General features: G+C 40.6%; 1 protein-coding gene and 1 long non-coding RNA gene across 2 annotated transcripts in view; one reads left to right on the top strand and one right to left on the bottom strand.

Annotated features, from left to right (window-relative positions):
• LOC102258829 (cadherin-8) overlaps positions 1-22,486 on the bottom strand; it is a 187,224-nt gene that overhangs the window by 70,033 nt on the left and 94,705 nt on the right. Inside the window, exon 3 of the mRNA XM_014542798.1 lies at positions 4,345-4,639. Within this exon, the coding sequence (XP_014398284.1) occupies positions 4,345-4,639 (295 nt within the window). The remainder of the gene's footprint in view (positions 1-4,344; positions 4,640-22,486) is intronic.
• On the top strand, positions 7,708-21,721 carry LOC106726754. The gene is made up of 3 exons (XR_001362858.1): positions 7,708-7,751; positions 14,323-14,328; positions 21,712-21,721. It is a non-coding gene; the product is annotated as an uncharacterized LOC106726754 (long non-coding RNA).

Genomic DNA, 22,486 nt, shown 5'->3' with positions numbered 1-22,486 from the left:
TATTTTGTTATAATTATTCCATTTTATTGTTAAGTTATTGAGGTTAATCTCTTTTTGTGCCAAATTTATAAATTAAACTTTATCCTAGATGCATAGATATAGGGAAAATAGTATAGACAGGGACTATTTTTGGCATCCAGTGGGGGTCTTGAAATGTATCTATCCCCTGCGGATAAGGAGGGACTACTGTACTTGGCCTTCTCATCCCTTGACTTCGACCTTCACTGATATGCTCTTTTGAATAAAACAGAGTTCATTCCAAAATGCACATCTGTGAAACATAAAGTTAAGGCTGTCGAGCATTCATGTCATATAGGCGATTTTTAAAATCATGCTGATAGAACTCACAAGTGGACAGCTGTAAAGAAACTAGTATTTGTTGGGGACCAGCGCTGCGCTGTGCCAAATGCTTTCAAAATAATCGCTGAATTTTTCCAAACGCGGGTTTGTAGGTACAGATTATTGTGCGCACGACAGAAAGCAAGATTACCTGGCTTCTGCCCCTTCTGCAGGCAGAAGGCAAATGTGCAGCCAAACAGCCTGGAATTCTATGTTCAAAAAGCTGATTTTACTCCAATCCAGGTGTCGACATAAAATCGGGCTTAAACACCCCTCACCCCACTCTGCAACAGCATGAAAAATATCTACGTAAAGTATCTGGAAATCCATAAACACAGGGACATTTGCATCGAAAAAGCAACTTCAACAACGCTAGTTTGGGTTCCACAGTAAAAACCAGGAATGCTCGCAGGTCGCTCTTTATTTGCTATAAAAGCGAATTCTCATCAAGTTCTGCGATTCACAGGCGGATAGAAAAGAGCTGTATCTCCAGCTCCCAAATAAGATATTTCTAAAATAATGCGGCTGCCATTTGGGCAAATATATATGTGCGTTTTGTCTTGACAGCTTGTCAACTGGCAGACGGTCCCTGAACATCAGATTCATTTCAATGTAATCTTGGCCAATTTCTCAATTAGAATTTTATTTTTCACTTTCTGCACAAGTTCCCCCCACCCCCTCCCCACCCCCCAGTCCTCCCTGGCATTCCAGGTACAGGTGCTGGCCTTTCTGTGGTAGCAAAGGAAGAAAAATGAAAGAACGGAGAAGGGGAGGGGAGAGACAGGCTGAGAACAGTGGTAATAGGGAGAGAGAGGAGATAGTAGTGACCTTCATCCTGATATTCACCTTCGTGAGAAATGAAGGGAATAATTCACACCTGACAATAAAATAGTGCGGCTGCCTCTGCCTCCTGTACCCAGAGAGGCTGGAGTCAAACAGTAATCAGACACGCGATACATAAGATCGATACATGGGGAAAGGTCCAAACGTATGGTGGGAAATAGATTGATAAAAATAAGCTTTTTCATAATTTTTATTGATGTCAGAGAGGAAGGGAGAGGGGGAGAGAGATAGAAACATCTACGATGAGAGAGAATCATTGATTGGTTGCCTCCTGCACAACCCACACTGGGGATCAAGCCTGCAACCCAGGCCTGTGCCCTGACCTTGAATTGAACTGTGACCTCCTGGTTCAAAAGTCGACGCTCAACCACTGAGTCACACTGGCTGGACAATAAAAATAATTTTTGAAAACCACCACCACAATCAATTATCGGATGCCTGTTTACTTTAAGGCACACCTTAACCTTGTATGCGATCACACAATTCTCACACAACGAAAGCAAGATGGAAATGCCTATGTTTGCATGGTAGCTAAGGAAAATGAATGATCATGGAACCTCCCTGAACTTCAAGGTCAACCAGATAATAAGGAATGGTACCAGGATTCAGAACTCTTTCTATCTAACTTCAAACCCACACTTTGAACTGCAGGCAGCACACTTCATGTAGTTTTTGAAAAAGATGTAATAGAGAAGGCATTTTTTTAAAAACAAACAAACAACTGTGTGTGTTAATGAACGTTAATTTTTCTTAGTCTGCACTCTCTCACCAAGAAAAATCTTTTAGATAGAAAAACATTATGTACTGTATATTTACAGGTGCACACACACGTTGCATAATGTAGCTAATAATATCTCTACGATCCTTTTCTTAGCTGAAATTGACCTTGGGAGTCTGCCGAAGATGGAGAAGGGAACTTCTTTCTCAAAATATTTATCAGGCACATGACTCATATACACAGAAATGGAAGCCTCTGACACATTTACAATAAATAGATATAGGCTTGGCCATTAAGATGTAGAAATCCTAAGTGAGGCAAAAAATAACCACTTCCCTCTTCACCATTTGTTAGCAATTTAAATAAAGGGTTCTTTGTATATTGAAGGTGACCATAGCCCTTTAAAACCGTATTACTCTTATCTGGATGAGAAGGTGAACGAAATAAGTTCTCTACCCTAAACAAGAAAATAAGAAAGAAAGAGTGTTCCTCAAATTCTGTTTCCATGTCAGGATTTAAAAGAAGTAGGCACATGGAGATATTTTTGCTTATTTGTGGGTTTCTTTTTGTGGGAAGAGTAATAGTAGAGAGAGAATTTCCTACTGGAAAGCCATACAAGTTTCCCTAGAAAAAGTGTCATTTCAGCCAACCAAAGAGGAGTGATGCGATTCTGGTAAGATGAGAAAAAATAAATAAAGGCAGAATTCTTTGCACAAAAAAATTGACAAAGTAGAGTGTTGGCAGGAGTCATACTTGGGGGGGATGGGAAGACCTGCAATCCATTCTGATTTGCTGCTGCAATGGGCACATCGGCCAACGTTACAGAAGACAGAAGATATCAGAGAAAGCCAGGCTGCTCACCTCATTCTGGCCTTCAATTTATGTCTCTACTTGTGTGTGTGTGTGTGTGTTTAATTTGTGTCATCATGTCCATCTACTTCGAATTTATGCGATTTTGTTGTATTCTGATTTTGATGTATGCATCCTTATAGGTTGTCTTACATGTAATTTAAAATGAAGTAGTGTCTATATTCCATACATAAGAATGACTTGGGCCCGGCCGGTGTGTCTCAGTGGTTAAGTGTCAATCTATGAACCAGAGGTCATAGATTCCTGGTCGGGGCACATGCCCAGGTTGTGGGCTTGATCCCCAGTGTGGAGTGTGCAGGAGGCAGCCAATCAATGAATCTCTCTCATCATTGATATTTCTATCTCTCTCCCTCTCCCTTCCTCTCTGAAATCAATAAAAATACATATTTTTTTAAAAAGAAAGATTTTGGGTATTTCACACTCTCATTTTTAGATCCTGCCTATTAATTTTGTCAGATAAGAAAGAGGTCTATATTATAAAGTCTGGGACAGGGGTATTTCCAGGATCAAAGCCAGAGTTTGGGGAGAGATAAGCAGATCCCTCCAAAAATAAGGAAAAAGAAAAAATAGAAAGTCATGTTTTGAAATATACACTGCTATGAAAAATGTAATGAGTACTTCAATGACTCAGAAAAATTGGGAGTGGGTCTTTGGTGATGGTGGCACTTCTAAAACAAAGTTCAGCCTGGCTGGTGTGACTCAGTGGCTGAGCGTCAACCCATGAACCAGGAGGTCAGGGTTCGATTCCCGTCCAGGGCACGTGCCCAGGTTGCATGCTCTATCCCCAGTGTGGGGTGTGCAGGAGACAGCCAATCAGTGATTATCTTTCATCATTGATATTTCTATCTCTCTCTCTCTCTCCCTTTCTCTCTGAAATAAAAAAGATATATCCTATATAATAAAGAGCTAATATGCTAATTAGACTGGACAGTGGAATGATCTTCCAGAATGACCAGTGGGCGGGGCCACGAGGGCCAAGCCCCTTGCACGAATTTCGTGCATTGGGCCTCTAATATATACATATATATTAATATGTATATATATATATAACTTTTTAAAAAAAAAGTTAAGGTAAGACACCCACTGCACAGAAGTCTCTGGTATCTGTGATTCCTAATCCTCTCTGGGGTGGGCCTACCAGCTCCATTCAATATCTGGCTGCCTACAGACCTCGACGGCTCCCTATTTCTCAATGCACTGCAATTGCATGTGAATGTGCACAAATAATTAACCATCAAGCAAATATCCACAGGATTAGTCTGGCATGTTGGAACAAATCTTGATAAATCCGCCTCAGTAACAAATACTCCAAGTACAAGTGTAAGAGAAGAATACAAATTCGGCCTATTGAAGGACTGTCATGGAAGGAGAGATATTTTAATAAAACCGCTTCGTCAGTTCCTATTACTAAGGGACTAAAGCTATCGAGCTGTGGCACTGAGGCCAAAAAAAAGGGGGATTTGGAAATGCAAATGAGAGAGAAGACAGCCACAGATGCCTTTTGTTCAGCCACACACTATCCCCGATGCCGGGAGCTATGTTCAAAGTGACTCTTAATAGTTCTGCATACATACCCAAAATGGACATCTCCGGCACAGTCGCATGATAGGGTCCATTAAGAAATTCCGGTGCGTTGTCGTTGATGTCCTGAACTTTAATAATAAATTCTGAAGGAGGCTCCAGGGGCTTGTTGGTCTCAAAGTCCACTGCCTGAGCTGTGAGCGTATATTCAGCCTTTTCCTCCCGGTCAAGTCTCTTGATGGCGTGGATATCTCCCGTGATATCATTTATTTGAAAGATGGTCCCAGCTCCATCGCCCGAAAGGATATACTTGATTTTTTTGCTCCCAGGATCCAGGTCTGTGTGCAGCTAAAATGAAAGGTGACATTGGTTAGCGATGCAACGTTATTTTCTCCTTTAACTCCCTCCTGCTTGAATATCACGTTGGTTCTTTTTGCATTCATTGGAACTTCATCAATCTCTGCAATCAGAAGCTGCACAAAGAGTCCATGCGACTGTGTTATTTTTTAAAATGTTATCTTTATTGTTGAAAGTATTTAACATGTCCCCCTTTTTTCCCCAATTGACCCCCTCTACCCTGCCTCCACCACCCCCAGGCCTTCACTGCACGATAGTCTGCATGCATGGGTTATGCATATATGCATACAAGTTCACAAATGTATTCTTATAAATCAAAATAAAACATAATGAAATTCATACAGATGAGTTGGAATGGTAAGCAAAATAGTGACAGACTCATACATAGAGAGCAAGCTGACAGATGTTGGCTGGGGTGGGGTAGGGGGGGAGGGGGAACGGGGGTGTGTCGAGGGATTGAGCAAAAGTGAAAACCTCATGCATGAACATGGGCAGCAGTGTGGTGATTGCCAAGTAGGGCCAGGGTGGGGCTGGGGGACTGGGGAGTGAGGACTGGAGGGAGGTAGAGGAGGGTATGGTGAGGATAAATGGTGATAGAAGGAGACTTGACTTGCGGTGGTGAACATACAATACAGTATACAGAGAAAGTGTAGAACTGTGCACCTTAAATCTGCATAATTTTGTTAATCAGTGTCACCCCAATAAACTCAACTTAAAAAGACTTTGGCCAGTTTAGTATAAACTGACATGCATTTAAAATGATAAAAAGATCAAGGAAAATATGACAAAAATGTACAGATTCTTTTCAGTTTATTAATACATGTATTTAAAGTTTTTATCACTAGCTACCTTTTAGGGTTCACTATTTGTATGCCAAGAACCATGCAAATCACTTTGCACATAATTCCCTTAATTTTTACCAAAAACTAAATGAATTAAAATATCCTATATGATAAAAGCCTAATATGCAAATTGACCAAACAGCAGAATGGCCGGTCTCTATGATGTGCACTGACCACCAGGGGGCTGACACTCAATGTAGGAGCTGCCCCCAGCCCGCAGGCCCCAAGCCGGCCAAGGCGAGTGCCAGTGGGAGCCTCCTGATCGCTCTGCCAGTCACCCCATAGATCGGCCCTGATCACCAGCCAAGCCTAGGGACCCTTACCTATGCATGAATTTCATGCACTGGGCCTCTAGTTTCATATAAAACATGAGAAAAAGGATGTTTGACAAGGCACACAATAACCTCCCTGAGGTTCATATTTTTGAATGAAGTGTAGTAGACCCAGAATCCAACTCAGTTTTGCCTGCGGTATTTACAAAAACAAAAATAATTCTAATAATCTGATGCATATTAAAGTCTTATGTTTGTGCTCAGCCAGTATGGCTCAATGGTTAAGCGTCCACCTATGTACAACAGGTGTTAGATTCCCAGCCAGGGCACGTGCCCAGGTTGCGGGCTCGATCCCCAGTGAGGGGTGTGCAGGAGGCAGCCTATCAATGGCTCTCTCTCATCATTGATATTTCTTTTTCTCTCTCCCTCTCACTTCCTCTCTGACATCAATAAAAATATATTTTTAAAAATCTTATGTTTGTCTAGGACGTTTTTTACTTTGTTCCATACAATTCTTCTGGTCTAGGAAAATTATTCCCATTTTGTGAAGAGCACTGAGGCCAGAACGGGGGAGCACGTTTTCTAAAAATGGGAACACTGAAAAGTAACAACTTTGCAACAGGGATCCAGGCTCCATCAATGGTTGAGCGTTCACCTATGTACCAACAGGTGTTAGATTCCCAGACAGGGCACGTGCCCAGGTTGCGGGCTTGATCCCCAGTGAGGGGTGTGCAGGAGGCAGCCGATCAATGGCTCTCTCACATCATTGATATTTTTTTCTCTCTCCCTCTCACTTCCTCTCTGACATCAATAAAAATATTTTTTTAAAAATCTTATGTTTGTCTAGGACGTTTTTTATTTTGTTCCATACAATTCTTCTGTTCTAGAAAAATTATTCCCATTTTGTGAAGAGCACTGAGGCCAGAACGGGGGAGCACGTTTTCTAAAAATGGGAACACTGAAAAGTAACAACTTGCAACAGGGGATCCAGGCTCCATCGAAGGTCATGGCAACACATAGTCATTGAACACCTGCCTCCCCCTGAAACGTGATGGTAGGTACAGAATTCCTGGCTTTAAAATGTTCAGTTTACTCTCAAGAGGGAGACAGGCATGTTCTGATACATGGCGCTTCTTTTAATACTATGTTGACTCCTGTTTTGTTTTGTTTTTTAAATAAAATAAAATAAAACAAGAATTTATATTTTTAGTTTGTTTTTTGTTTTAATTTTTAAAAGGAGGGCATTGAATTATAGTTGGAAAATACCGCTCAAGTGCATGTTTTCAGTTTAATGCAGTTAAATAGCAATGTAGTTCCACTTATCGCACCATGAGATTTCACATACTTGTTCCTTAAAAAAACACACACACACAAAAAAAAACTTCTTCAAAGAAACTCTTAGAAACTCAAAAGATTGTGTTCTCTTGGGATCACTTTTATTCACAGCAATCTCCGTTGCCTTCTTTGCCAATTTAAATTGTATTTAGCGCTTCAATAAATGAAAAGAAAAGATTTGTTCAAAAAGACATAAAGCAGCAACAAAGAGTTCAAATGCATCTAGATCTCCTACTTTGCTTTTGAATATTTTAAAAAGTTAAAGCCTAAGATTACATCAAATATTTATTGAATCTCCAAATGTATCCCTTTCATTTATTGTATTAAATTTATTAACAAGAGCAAATATTGAAATGCCACTTTATCTTAATGAATGTGGGATTATAATTCATTAATGTGATATTAATCCTAATTTATGATCATTTTAATTTATGTGCATTTTAACATTTCCATTAGCATTTTTATTAAAAAAAGAATATTTGAATAATATATCATTCTTGGAGGTTTCCATTCACATACAAAGCATTCCTCAGACACAAAAGGTATGGGTATGATTTGCACTTAGCCACAATATTTTTTTTGCTATTAAAATCAAGTCCTTCGTCCTGGCTGGTGTTGCTCAGTTGGATGGAATGTCACCCTGTACACCACAAGGTTCGGATCCAATTCCCAGTCAGGGCACATACCTAGGTTTCAGGTTGAATCCCAGCTGGGCATGCATGGGAGGCAACTAATTGATATATCTTTCTCACATCTATGTTTCTCTCCCTCTCTTCTCCTCTCAAAAAAAAAATCCATCAAAACATATCCTTGGGTTAGGCTTTAATTTTTTTTAAAATTAAGCCCTTTAATGGTGTTATCATTATTATGTTGGAATTTATTTGTGCCATATTTTTCTTACATTTATCAATTAGTAAATTAATATTATAATCTTAACCAAGGTTTTAATGGTCCCTTGTCTTTAGAAATAACTGAGCGAGAAGAAGAGAAAAACAGTGTTGGAAAGAAAAGCACAAAGTTAAGATTCTGGTCTCTCTAACTACATGAACTGGAGAAATTAATACACTTGTTTGTGCTTCTGTGGCTCTGCCTGTAGTGTGGGGATGAGACATCTACCCCGAACAATTGATTTTAGAATCTGATCTAACCTATTTGAAAAATAGACAAAAAGGGAAGCAGACGTGTTAAATGTGCAATAACTAAAATCATTTTATTTCATACCATATTCCACCATAATCAAGTATCAGAAAACACTCTGCTAAGCCTCAGTGGAAGCAAATTCCCAAGACTTCATGATAGAAAAGCAGAGAAAAGACAAAAAAAAAAAAACACACAGGAAACACGATATGATTCCTCTTCCTTCTGAAAATTCATTTTTAGCAAGTCTCAGTAAAATCCAGATCCGTGGGCTAATGGTAATCTTGAAACATAGGATACTGTGTGTCTCTAGTCATTAGCCTCATGCTGTTATTTGTATCATACACACACCTTTGCACGTGGCTTGTTCAAGGAACCAGTTTGGCATTACAAATAAAAGAGTTGTGCCTTAACTAGTTTGGCTCAGTGGATAGAGCATCGGCCTGTGGACTGAAGGGTCCCAGGTTCGATTCTGGTCAAGGGCATGTACTTGGTTGCGGCACATCCCCAGTAGCGGGTGTGCAGGAGGCAGCTGATTGATGTTTCTCTCCCATCAATGTTTCTAACTCTCTATCCCTCTCCCTTCCTCTCTGTAAAAATCAATAAAATATATATTTTTTTAAAAAGAGTTGTGGGTGTGTAAGAACAGCCATTTACAGGTTTCAAATGCTTGTGAGACCCCAGGTCTGAACCTCAGAAGGATTTGGGGTACATGGTGACAAGCTGCTACATCTCCTATTTTCTTCACATAAGTCTGAGCATCTGCTCACTGCGATGCAACCACTCCTACCAATGCATCCACCCCAAGACCTGCTCTGAGACTAAGGGGCCAAAGGCATCCCAAATCACCACATGTTCACACATCATACATCATCCAGAGGTGTGAGGACCGCCTCTCCCAAGGGCTGCTTCTGTTAATTAGAGCAAGATAAAGGCCACTTGCAAATTGGCCTGGGGTGGTAAGACTGCTTCGTCTGGCTGTGATACAAAAAGACCTCTTCATTCATTTATTAAACATGCTCAGAGCATGTGCATAGAAAATGTGGGCATGCTCTGCCCTCAAAGACCCATAGTTAGTGGGAGATAAACACAAATAGACAGAAAACGCAGAAGTATAATAATAATAATAATAATAATAACCCTATATAATAAAAGGCTAATATGCAAATTTACCAAACAGTGGAACGGCCAGTTGCTATGATGCACACTGACCACCAGGGGACAGACACTCAATGCAGGAGCTTCCCCCTGGTGGTCAGTGTGCTCCCACAGGAGAGTGTTGCTCAGCCAGAAGCCAGGCTCTCAGCTGGTGAGCTCTGTGGCGGTGGCGGGAGCCTCTCCCGACTCCACTGCAGCACTAAGGATGTCCGACTGCTGAGGGCTCCCAGACTGCAAAAGGGTGCAGGCTGGGCTGAGGGACCTCCCCTCCCCCCGAGTGCACAAATTTCGTGCACTGGGCCTCTAGTAATTAATAGAGAGAGTGTGAGTGTATATGTATGATATAAATAACAGCATGAAACTAATGAATAGAGACACGCAGTATTTTAGTTTCAAGATTACCATTCAAATAGAAAGTAAAGATGATATTATTATTATTATAATACTAGTGTCCAGGTGCACGGATTTGTGCACACTGAAAGGAAATTAATTAGAAGGTGGCCAGCAGGGTGGGACTGGGCAAGATGGGCCGGACATGCCTTGGAGCCAGTCTCCCGAGGTCCCTCCCTGGCCGGCTGCACCTGGGGTGACGCTGTGGCTCGAAGGTCATCTGTGGAGTTGAGCGGGGTCCCTCTGGCAAGTGGAGTCCCTCGGCCTGGCCTGCAGGATTGGGCTGAAACTGGCTCTATGACATCCCCCGAGGGGTCCTGGATAGCAAGAGGGTGGTTTTCGGGTGACATACCCCAGAATCGGGCTACCTCCTCTCTGGTTCTAGGTTTGTCACGAGAACCGCTACTGCCAAGTCACCAGAGCTCGGCAGCACCTGTGTTGAGCATCTGCCCCCTGGTGGTTAGTGCATGTCATAGCTACTGGTTGGAGCGCTGCCCCCTAATGGTCATTGCATGTCATAGCTACTGGTCAGACAGTTGCTTAGCCTTTTGTATATATATAGATTGACTACTTACTGTCTGATCAACATTTTATATGTGTAAATATCATGGTATCCTCATAGCACACCAGAGACCACTTCTCCATTTGCCAATGAAACGATTGAGATTCAGAGATTTTTCCACTGAATGCACTATGAGCAGGTGGCCATCTTAGCAGCACATGCTTTAGAGTAAATTTCCTGGACTCGGATGCACGCTCCGGAGGTGATGATATGGAAAGAACGGAGAGGTGTGAGAGTATATAGAAATTTCCCTTCACCCAGAAAGTGTAGTGTGGAGGGGCAGAAACAGCCTCCCCGGAGAAGCAATAATTAAATCTTTAGATCTCAGAGAGGGAGGAAATGCATGCCAGGCACAGGTAACAATGTGGGTGAGGATCCGGAGACGGGGGAGAGCATGCTGAATTAGAGAAACTAAAGATGATTTCCTATGCCTAGGGCACCGCGCTAAGGAGAAGAGAGGTGGCAAGAAAGGATAGAATACAAGGCAGAGACCACACGATGTAGAGTTTTGAAACCAAGACACAGAGTTCGGATCTAACTATAAATAAGCAACAAGAGTCCATGAACACAAGGTTTCAGTAAGGAGCCTGACATGATCATTTTGTTTTCGTAACATCACCATGGTGGGCGGGTGCAAAAGCAATGGTCTCGGAATCAGAGGGGAGGAGGAGCTCAGAGGGAAAATGTAGGCACCGATTCACAAAGCCACCTTGACATGGAGTCAGCTTCTGCCCGCACCCATGATGTCACATCTACAACTGGATATGAGGGTGGTAGATGGGTGGGGTGGGGTGAGGGTGTCCTGATGGGCTATGTAACTTGGAAGGTGGCTTTATACGCCGCAGTGTGATGCTACTGCAGAAAAACTGAGTAATTCAAAGACCATTATCTTTCATCCAGACACCCTGTTCTTAATAAGTTACAGAGACAAATTATATCATAACACTAACGCTAGGTCATAGGCATCAGAGCACTCCACCATTTTAGTGAGGTCATGTTGGGAATGTGCAATTACTCTTGTCATCACACGTTATAAAAAAGTAACAACTCTTTGAAATAATAACAGTTATTAAAGTAACTGGTATATAAACCATGTTACCCTCAAATATGTTGTAAGAGATGAAAGGCTAACAAAAACAATGACCCCTGATTAAAAGAATAAAACACACCATCCCACGCTGAAAATGACCTCTGCTTCTCTCTCTCTCTCTCTCTCTCTCTCACACACACACACACACACACACACACACACACACACTCTCTCTCTCTGATATTTTCCAGCAGGCAAATGCATACACACACACACACACACACACACACACACACACACTCTGATATTTTCCAGCAGGGAGATGCATAGCATCTTGCTATCTCAGACTGTGTTCTTGGCATTCAGTGTCAGCTGCTGGTGTGAGTATTGAACCAATTGACCTGGCCACGGGTACAAGTGCCCAGAGAAACAAAAGATTGGAAGCCAGTCCAAGCGAAATGCTGCTTTTGGCTGCAGGGACCTGAAAACATAGTTACTGCTTCTGCTTCTTTTGTTAAATGCTAAGTTCCACAAGGGCAGAACTTTGATGTGCATTATTCAACACCATCTCCAATAAGCATCGTGCTTGGAACATAGTAAATGCTCATTAAAGTTCATATATACCCCACATACATACTGTCTGCACAGGATCTATCTTAACGCTCTACACTTTGTCCGAGATTTCACAGGGCTGAGGGGCTCAGGTTCAGCAAATACTGTACTTGACTTTCTCAAGATCATACAATTAACAAACAATAGAACTAGATACATCCCAGTAAATCAGATTCAAGAGCCTACAATTTTTTTTTTAAAAAAAAGGAACCCTTAAACTGGAGAGAGGATGACACAATTCCTCAGGGGATTCAGGGAAGTTGTTGCTGTTTTAAGTATATTTTTATTTAAGAGAGGAAAGGAGAGGGAGAGAGAGAAACATCACTGATGAGAGAGAATCATTGACCGGCTGCCTCCTGCACACCCTGCCACTGGGGATCGAGCCCCCAACCCGGTATGTGCCCTGACTAGGAATCAAATCCTGACCTCCTGGTTCATAGGTTGAAGCTCAACCACTGAGCAACATCAACAGGGCGGAGAGCTTACACATATGAGCATAATTCTCTAGAGACCATCCAACTAGTTAGTCTTGGGCCTTCTGTTTCCCTAGATGAGGACCACAGAACGGGGAAGCCTCTAGTTTGTCCCTAAATAAATATATTTAGAGACCATGTGTACAAAACCACACAGGACAGACGCTTTGGGGGAAGCAATTCATCCTATAGAAGTCTGGAATGGAATAGACGTAGAAATAAAAAGGCAGAATGGCCAGCTAACGGGAACGCAAAGAGAGAAATGTTGTCAGGAAGAGGCTGGCAGGATGTTTCCCAAGACACTTCCCCGGCTGACATTCATGATTTTGGCAAACTCCCTACTATCTGTGCCAATGACAGCTTCACAGGTTTGGAAACGTGATGTATCAGCCCCATAGCAAAGCGATCTCTCGCAGCCAGACTGCATGAGAGGAAGTTACTTGTCTACTTTTTTGTAAGGCGATGTACTGATGGTAAATAGCGTTTCAAATATTTAAGTTAACAGAAGGAGCAAAATTTCTCCTTCTGTGAAGATCTATCCGCCAGTGAAGCCAAGCCATCCTAGTTGATAGGATTCGGAGAAAGGAGAACTAAACGGGTTAATTCTATAATGATGCCATAGAAAAAATAGCTTAAGTCTGCCCATCTTACAAAAAAAAAATGGTCTTAAAAAAAGAATGCTTCCATTACATATTCTCAGATTTTCTCTTTCCCTTGACGTACTAAGGTGGAGACTCCCTTATTTAACTAAGCAATCATTACAATAATAATAATAGTAAGAAAGGCAATGGATTTCCTTCTGTTGGATACAGCTTTTCTTATGTGTGCTGCTGACAGCCCAGTATGTGAAATCTTACAGGCTTGGAAGTCAATATGTTTCCCTAAGGCAACCAAAAATTCACCAAGCAGTAGTTCAGACTATGGGATCTAGAATGAAAGCATAGGAAGTAAAGCTAGCCCTGGCCGAGTAGCTCAGTTGGTTAGAGCATTGTCCTGATACACCAAGGTGGCAAAATTGATCCCCAGTCAGACACATACAAGAATCAACCAATCAATACACAAATAAGTGGAATAACAAATCGATGTTTCCCTCTTCTCTCTCTCTCTCTCTCTCTCTCTCTCTCTCTTTCTCTCTCTCTCTCCCCCCCCTCCCTTTCTCTCTCTCAAATCAATAAAGAAATAGAGCTAGATAAGTACAAACTGTAATATACCAAGGAATTTACTTCACCTCTCCAAAACTCAGTTTCCTTATTTGTAAAAGATTTCAATAGCCTATTTGGTTTTTGTAAGAGTTAGAATGTGACAATAGATAATAAAGGCCCAATATCTCCAGGAACTAAGATATTCAAATAAAAATGTGTGAATTCTTGTGGCGATTGAATTTTATAATGAAAGTTTCTCCAGACCTGAAAATGCTTTCCAAAAATATATATACCTAACAGCATATTCTGGGTGAGAATTCCACAGTGTGTTGATTGGAGGGGGTGGGGATGGGTAGAGGTGGAAGAGAGAATAAGGGAGATAAATTGTGATGGGGAAAAAATAAGATCAAACAAAGAAAAAAAGAATTTAACATACAACATGGATTTGTAGTAAAAATAGGAATGTCACTTCTTGAGTTAAATGATCTGGGTACAATATGGGCTTTAAACTCTTATATTGGACATGACACTAATCACATCTTTGGTACTTACTCACCTATTCAATGAATAATGATAGCAAGTATATCTGGAAGTTTTTATTTCTTTTTATTCAGCTTTATTAAGATAAAATTATAAGATATTTAAAGTTACATTGTTTTTATAAGTCTAGAAGTACAGGGGAGGCCATGGGTCATTGAATAAATGCTTGTGTGGGCAAGAGGCGGGGGTGAATAGTAATAATAATGACTAAAAATTAACTTAGGTAAAGGGATCCAGGAGTGGATGAACAGACAGATGGATAAATTGGTTGATAAGAGAATTATGGGGAGGATGATGATTAAGTAGATGGTTTTATTGGAGAATGCACGGATCAAGAAAATAACACATAAAGGGATTAAATAAAATTTCTGACTAAATAAGATTTCTGGGCCATCCTTCCATTTAGGTTCCAACGCATATTAAATACTATGAATCAATGGATGAATGAACAGATGGGCATGTGGTGAGTGGGTGGGCTGGAAAGACCACAGAGTTTCTCACTGACAGACTCATTTTGGAAAAACAAATTATTCTGCCTCAGAGCACTATTCCCTGCCTTACACTAAAGCAGACATAGTCCTTGGTTGTGCAACAGTAAATTACAAGAGATTATTATATGAAGATCTTTGGTGCATGTTTAATTTTCAACAAAATAATCTCTCCACAAAATTCCTGGGGTGGGGGGTCCTCTTTCTCTCTCTTTTTAAAAATATTTTTATTGATTTCAGAGAGAGGAAGGGAGAAAGAGAGAGATAGAAACATCAATGATGAGAGAGAATCATTGATCAGCTGCCTCCTGCACGACCCTACTGGGGATCAAGCCTGCAACCCAGGCATGTGCCCTTAACTGGAATCGAACCCGGGACCCCTCAGTCTACAGGCCAACGCTCTATCCATTGAGCCAAACCAGCTAGGGCTCTATCTCTCTTAGTAGGTAGGTAGGTAGGTAGATAGACAGAAAATCAGATATATAGGGGTGGGGGAAATTTTGTGCCAAATAAATCCACAATGTAGTAACACAGAATGTAAGCAAGGTAAACAGGACTGAAGAAAGACACCCAGAATTATTATGCAAATAAAAGAAGTGGATTTTAAACAGATATGGGTATTTAAAACATATTTGGGATATTTTCTAAAGGTCAATTAACAGTGGAAAATTTAGTTGTACTGTGGAAAAAGGGAAAAATGTCAAGAGAATGTTGTGCCAATGTTCTCCAGGTTCCTAAAGAACTTTCATCAGAGGACTAGTAGGAGTTAAAAAAATATGAATTGGATTTCTGACGTGGTCACCACAATTACCTGCTAAACAGGATGCATCCTGTTATCCAAATAACTGACAAGAGCACAGTGGGAAAGACCACAGTGGATAAGCAAATGTCAGTCATGTGCTTTCTCTCTGAAATTCTATATTTATGAAGAGACTGTAGGATAACAAAAAAATGCCATGAACTTGGACGGATATTGCAATTGAAGTTAAATACATAAACCTGAAGTTTAATTTGACCCATGGAATGGATTGTGACTTTGGCAAATTATCCTTCTTCTGTGATTAAATAAAGGCCTAATAATAATAATTTAGCTGTGTTACCCACTCCTATCCCTTGAGCACTGTAAACTGTTTCATTCCCAGTCTTGTAAGAAAGCATGAATAAAACTTGGATTCATCAGAAATAATCTCATTTTCATGTGCCATGACTACTTAGTAAGGTAGATATATGGATGGGTGGATGGATGGTTGGATGGGTGGATGGATGTGCTGATAAGAGAATTAAAAAGAGGGGTGAGAGGTAAATTGTTTTATTTGAGAATGCATGGGTGCACTTAAAAGTGGACGAGATGATGGCTAACTAACCAGATTCACAAACCTCCTTCCCTTTAGGTGTAAATGAGAATCAGAAGACTCAGTCTACATTGCAACAATTATATATAATCTTGAGCAAGTTACTTAAATTTTACCTATTTTAGTTTCCATTTGTTAAATGATACTGACAAGGCCATCAGCACCATTACACAAAATACTAGAGGCCCAAGGCCCGAAATTCGTGCAAGATTGGGCCTTGCTTCCCCCGGCTGCCAGCACTGGCTTCCCTCCGGCACCTGGGACCTGGGCTTCCCTTGCAGCCCTGGTCATCTGGTCTAATTAGCATATTACACTTTTATTATTATAGATGATCTCAGACTGTGGTAAGGATAACATGGATGTGGAGGTTGTTTTTTTTGTTTTGTTTTGTTTTGAACTCCTACTCTCCCAGATATCATTATCCCTACAGTTAATATTTGGAAATAAAACCTAACATATCATCAACTTATGAGAATTAGGTGCTGGAAACATAGCCCACAAGGCTGTAAATGTGCATGTGTCTGTTTATGTATATTTCTCTACTTCAATTCCATTCTGCCAACAAAACCTGGAAGAAAATACCAAAGAGCAGCAGGAGCAACAGCGACAACACAACCTCAAGGGAAACCTGAAACCCGGCACTGCCCTGAATTCACACCATGAACAGACCTGTAGATTTGCTGGACATCTGAAAGCCCACTGCTTTAGTACTAATATTACTACTCCATGAAAATAAATAGATATTTTATTTACTTTATAAACAGAAACAAAGATAATCCTTCCAGGTCCTCTGTTATGAGCTGAATTATTTCCCTGTTTAAATTCATAAACTGAAGCCTGCACTCCCAGTTCCTCAGAAGGTGACCATATTCGGAGAAAGATGATTATGTTAAAATGAAGCTAAGATGGGCCTTAATCTGATCTGACAGGTGTCCTTATAAGAAGAGACACGTTTAGCCCAGCCGGGGTGGCTCAGTGGTTGAGCACTGATCTGTGAAGCAGGAGGTCAGGGTGGGGTGAAAAAGGTGAATAAGAATATAGTCTGTAATATTGTGTTGTTTTCACAGTGACAAGTGATTACTAGACTTACCGTGGTGATGCCATTGTAAGGTATAAATGCTGAATCATCATATTGTACACCTGAAACTGATATGATATTGTATGCCATCTATGCTTAAATTAAAGAAATATTGGCAATAAATAAATGTAGTTTAAAAGCACAAATTTCTCATATTACCTGTTTGGTTAACAGGCGTCTCCTGAGAATCAAAGTCAAGGTCAGAGTTGTCATCTCACTGGCACAGAACAGGAAACAGAGTCCCACATCTAATGAGCTCTGGAAATCTAACACCCAATTAACACCTCAGGGTTCCAGGCATTCCCCCTCCCCCCTCCGTGGGGAGGAGCCTAATGATAGACACCTCCCTGGGGAGGGGGCGGGGAGGGAGAACTTGCCTTTAGCAGTAGAAAAGCTCTGGGGAAATCTAGCAAGCCTAGGAGGTTTGGGAGGTGAGGTGGGGAATTTACAGAAAACAATGTCAAGCTAGAGAATTATTCAATACACTTTGCAAATTAGGCTCTATGTATGGGAAATAGCCACTCAAATGATCATGTATCCATACCTTCCCTAAAAAACAAACTAATACACATTCTGCACACTCAACAACATTAATAATATGACAGCCCTGACTGGGTGCATAATGGATGCTCCATATGTAATGTGGAATATAGGACAGAGCTCTAGTCTGCATCATTTCTTCCAGTATTCTATACATTGTGGTATGCTCCATATGTAATGTGGAATATAGGACAGAGCTCTACTCTGCATCATTTCTTCCTCCCAGTATTCTATGCATTGTGGTAAAAAAAGTTTCCTGGGTAAGTACATTCATAACTTCACCCACTCAGATTGTGAGAAGTTTTATGTGGCCCCAGTGGATTCTTAGGCCACTCAAAAATAGATCGAATGATCCCTTTAATCTTCTTCCTGTCAATCAGAATATGCCAGTTTTATGTGCAATGACAAACTCAAGAGCAATTACTACAAAAATATAATAGACGTGGACAGGAGAGGTGATGAACTAAGTGTTTGCATGGGTGGGAGTTAGGGGAGAAGATCTGCTTTTTTGTATACTATCTGTTTCCTCTCGATTGCAGTGTGTTTGAGGAGAGAGACAAAATTTAGGGAAATTGATCACTAACATGAAAGATTTTCAGAGATTCAAGAAGGGAACCAGGGTTCTAAAAAGGTTTCTAAAAGGTTTCAGTGAACAATAAAAATATCGATTTCACTTCCTTGTATTATGGAGTGATTACATTAAAAGAAGTAAATTGCTTTTCAATTGTCTTTGGTTGTGAGATCCAGGGTTCTTTGAAAGTGCCCATGAACTGAGATAAAAGGTGGATGCAGCTCAGCTTTGTAAATTATTTGAGAGAGAGAGAGAGAGAGAGAGAGGAAGGATATGAATGAATCACCTGGCAGTTGGGGAACATTGGGGGAGTACTGGGGAGAATAGATGGGATGCTGATGGAGTTGTGGTGGTGAACTTGAATCACCTATAGTAACATTTTTTAAATGGCCAGTCTTTGTTATCAGGTATGAGAAAAATTCTGGCAAGAAGCAAAGCTACGAGCAAAGCTATGGATCTGTCTTCTGATTATAGCAGGGGTGAGGAATGTCCGGCCCGCGGGCCACATAAGAACCACAACATCATTTGGTCTGACGCTGCCAAGGCATTAGGGGTGAGTTCATTAAATGTTTGACCGAACATAGCAGGCTGATTTTTAAGTTTCTAATTTTGTATGGCCCGAAAATGATGCTATAAATATCCAAGTGGCCCTTAGCAGCAAAAAGGTTCCCCACCCCTGGTCTACAGGAACCACCTTGGCCAGGACTGGGACTTGGGAGAAACAGATGTTTTGAGCAGTGGTTCTGCAAACCTGGGTCCACAGACCTCTGGGAACCTCTGAGCCCCGCCCCAGGCATCAGGAGGTCAAAGTCATGTCCCTTCTCTTCTGCGCTCACACTGGTTTGACTATAAAATAAGTCATGGATGCATAATGCACTATGTTATTTTATAACTAGAAGTTTTACCTCTTAATAAATTTTAAAGAGTATAAAGCTATCCTGTGACCAAAAATTTTGAGAACCACTTATCTACATTTAATTTATACCATAATAAAGTTTATTTTTAAAAACTACTGTAATGTCAATACTGTAAACTTTAGCTGCTGATCTGGAAAAAAATTATAGGGTTCACATCACAAAACCCAGGTTCGGACGTTTCTATGTATAAACAGGATCAAGTCAAATGCATCTGGCTTCTATTTGAGGCCATTTTTACAAAGGGGGAAATGAACTCCTTTTCCTCTGAAACTTCGTAAATATCAAATGCAAGGCTGTATGTCAAACAGGAGCACAAAGCACGCATATTCCAGTGGCCTGCCCCAAAGGTCGTTCTTTGAAGCCAACTTAATAATTTGCACATGAAAGCCATTCTTCTGAGATGCTGGGCATTCACCTCAAATCGCAGGTAAATATTATCTCAGGTTATTAGAAAGCCCTGGAAATTGTGCAAGATGACCAGAGGGAAAAGGCAGGCACACAGATTCACATGTGTGCTCAGCGCAGTGTAAACTTAATGATCAACAGAATCATGTGTAAAAGCACAGACTTCCGGGCCCAGGTAGCAGTTTGGGGGTGGAGTCCAAACAACTGCATGTCAAAAAGTCGCCAGGTGATGCTCATATTTTTGGCTCAGCCACCATGTTTTGAGAATCATTCACTTAAATCGCAAAACAATATATTGCTGGGATTTTTTAAATGCTAAATTATTCTTCATGGAAATGTTTTATTTGAGAACGGCAAATAGTTCCAATTGTTTCTGTTAGGAATAATCAATTTGAGGCTCCAAAGATTTTTATAGGGACTTTCAAGCATTCATATTCTAATTCTAAGGCATTTAATTTATGTAGAGTCCAGAAGGCATGGCTCAGTGGTTGAGCGTCAGTCTATGAACCAGGAGGTCACGGTTCGATTCCCGGTCAGGGCACATGCTCAGGCTGCAGGCTCGATCCCCAGCGTGGAGTGTGCAGGAGACAGCTAGCTGATCAATGATTCTCTCTCATCGTTGATGTTTCTATCTCTCTCCCTGTCTCCCTTCCTCTCTGAAATCAATAAAAGTATTTTTTTTAAAAAAGAGAAAACTCTTCTCTTTAAAAAAATTTTATGTAGAAATGCAGTCATTCATGTTTGTCTACATAGATCATTGTGCAATCTAGTCAACAAATATTTAGAGTGTTCCCACTGTGTGCCCAGCACACGGCTTCTCATCCCATGCTCTTGTAAGGGACAGAGCACATTTCCACACAAGCAGGAAGGCTGTTCTTATAGAGTTAAATATCAAGCCACAGTTACCTGCTTATCCAGATCCAAGGTGCCTGGGATATTCGATGACAAAGACCCTTCCCCACCCCTAACTTCTACTCTCGCTACTGAAAGTTGCTGAAAATACTAATCTGCCCCAGGCACCATCATTGTGTGCTCATGCGAAGGTTAAAGAGAATCATAGTCAAAAATTGCACTCATACATATACAGGATCTTGGTGATTGATACAGCAATATAATCAGGATAAATGATTATTAGTCTCTATTTTTTTTAAAAATAAAGACCTATCAACACTTAAAAAATATTCTTATCTGAGCATGTAGTTATTTTAGTTGCTATAACTTCAACTAAAATTCAACCTTCTATTTTTGACATCTTTGCCTGTTTTGGCCAAGAAAACATTGAATATAAAGAGCTATTAGCTGTCTTGCTGCGGTTGATTTGTAAGGCACTCTGAATATACAATTTCCATAGAGTTGCTAATTGTTCTTCACTTGAAAATTCATTCTGAGAATGAGAGGCACAGGGTAATGTAAACATCACCCAGGCATGGGCTACTGCTCTGCTTAGCATGCACATTATTATTCAGTCATAATGAACACACTTCGAAAATAAAGTGTTGACAGCACTCTTGTTCAAATATATAGCATATGTTTATAGTCTCACACATTGAGGTACACACATAATTATAATATGAGTGTGAGAGAAATTGCCGGGGCCATTCAAGGAGCCATGCTCATTCTGATTGAAAAGTGCTACTGTCCAATTCAGACGGGTGAGACCATGGGGTGGCAACACGGTCAAATGCCTATCAGACATGGCCAGGCTGATTAAATAACAAGGCAAAATGCAAAAAAAAAAAAAAAGATTTTGTTGCTGTTTGGATAGAACTTCGAGCAGCTAATGGAAATCAGGATACTCACTGGTTTTCCTTATCCCAGCCAAAGGAATCATGCATTATTGTAGGCAATAATAGCTCAAAAGAACAAGGCCACCTTTTACCAAACCAAGTGACCATTGGGGGAGAATAATTATTTCTACTTGTTAGAGATGTGCTTTTAGATGGATTTAGAGAAAGATAATAATGTGATGTTAGGTTACTTTTGTTTTTCTTCTCTCTATTCGTGTTAGGAAATAATTCCTGCATCATGTGTGAATATAGAGGAATCACACTTATTTCTAAGCATCGTGTAACATGAATTTCAAGGGGCATTTAAATTAGGGTCATTTGTCTGCTAAAGCACAGTATACCGTTCCTTAGAGGAAATGTATGTCCTGAAATGTTAAAATCAAGACTCATAGTAAATAAGAGTTTACTCTATAAATGATATGACTTTCAAAGTACTCATTTTAGTTGGGGAAGGGGGTAAACAAAGGGAAAAAACACTCTAACATTATTCTTTCAATGATGACTCGTATGAGATCAGGTCAAGAGTTAGCCGGAAAAGTTGAATGAGAAAGAGAAAGAGATGGAGGAGAAAGAAAGCTGGGAACCTATAGAACCACCCTGTGCTATGTGCTGGTTTAGTTAATTAAATGCACTTCTTCATCCTCACACTCCAAGGCCGTTTTCCTTATTCTCATCTTTAAATTTTTTAAAATTAAATGTATTAGGGGTGCCATTGGTCAACATGATCATATGGGTTTCAGGTCCTCATTCTCATTTTATCATTGGGGAATGTGGGGCACACAGTAGTTAAGTAACTTGTTCAAGACACATAAGTTAGTAAAAAGCAGAACCATGTAGTTTTGGTCCTGGACTCCAAAGCTGTGTGTGTGTGTGTGTGTGTGTGTGTGTACATTTCTTTATAATTATTCTTTTTCTCCATTTCAAATAAATAATTATTCTATATTTTTCTCCTGCCTTTTGTTGGTGACTCCTTGGAAGTGGGAAAAAAACCTATGCTCTAAGTCTGGGGAAAAGGAAACAGAAGGAACCCTGTTGAGAACCTGTCCGTTGGCAGCTTCCTGACATCGCGAGACAACAGACGAACAGGTATTGGACTCAAGGATGCCTGACAGCAGCCCATTCATTTCCAATCCCTTGCATTCCTTCCCAAAGCCCCCAATCTATTTATAGACAGCTTTGCCTCCTGTCTTTGTAACACCTTCCAAAT

This window comes from Myotis brandtii, unplaced genomic scaffold, assembly GCF_000412655.1.
Source record: "Myotis brandtii unplaced genomic scaffold, ASM41265v1 scaffold313, whole genome shotgun sequence".
NCBI lineage: Eukaryota > Metazoa > Chordata > Mammalia > Chiroptera > Vespertilionidae > Myotis > Myotis brandtii.
This window is presented reverse-complemented; position numbering and strand designations above follow the sequence as displayed.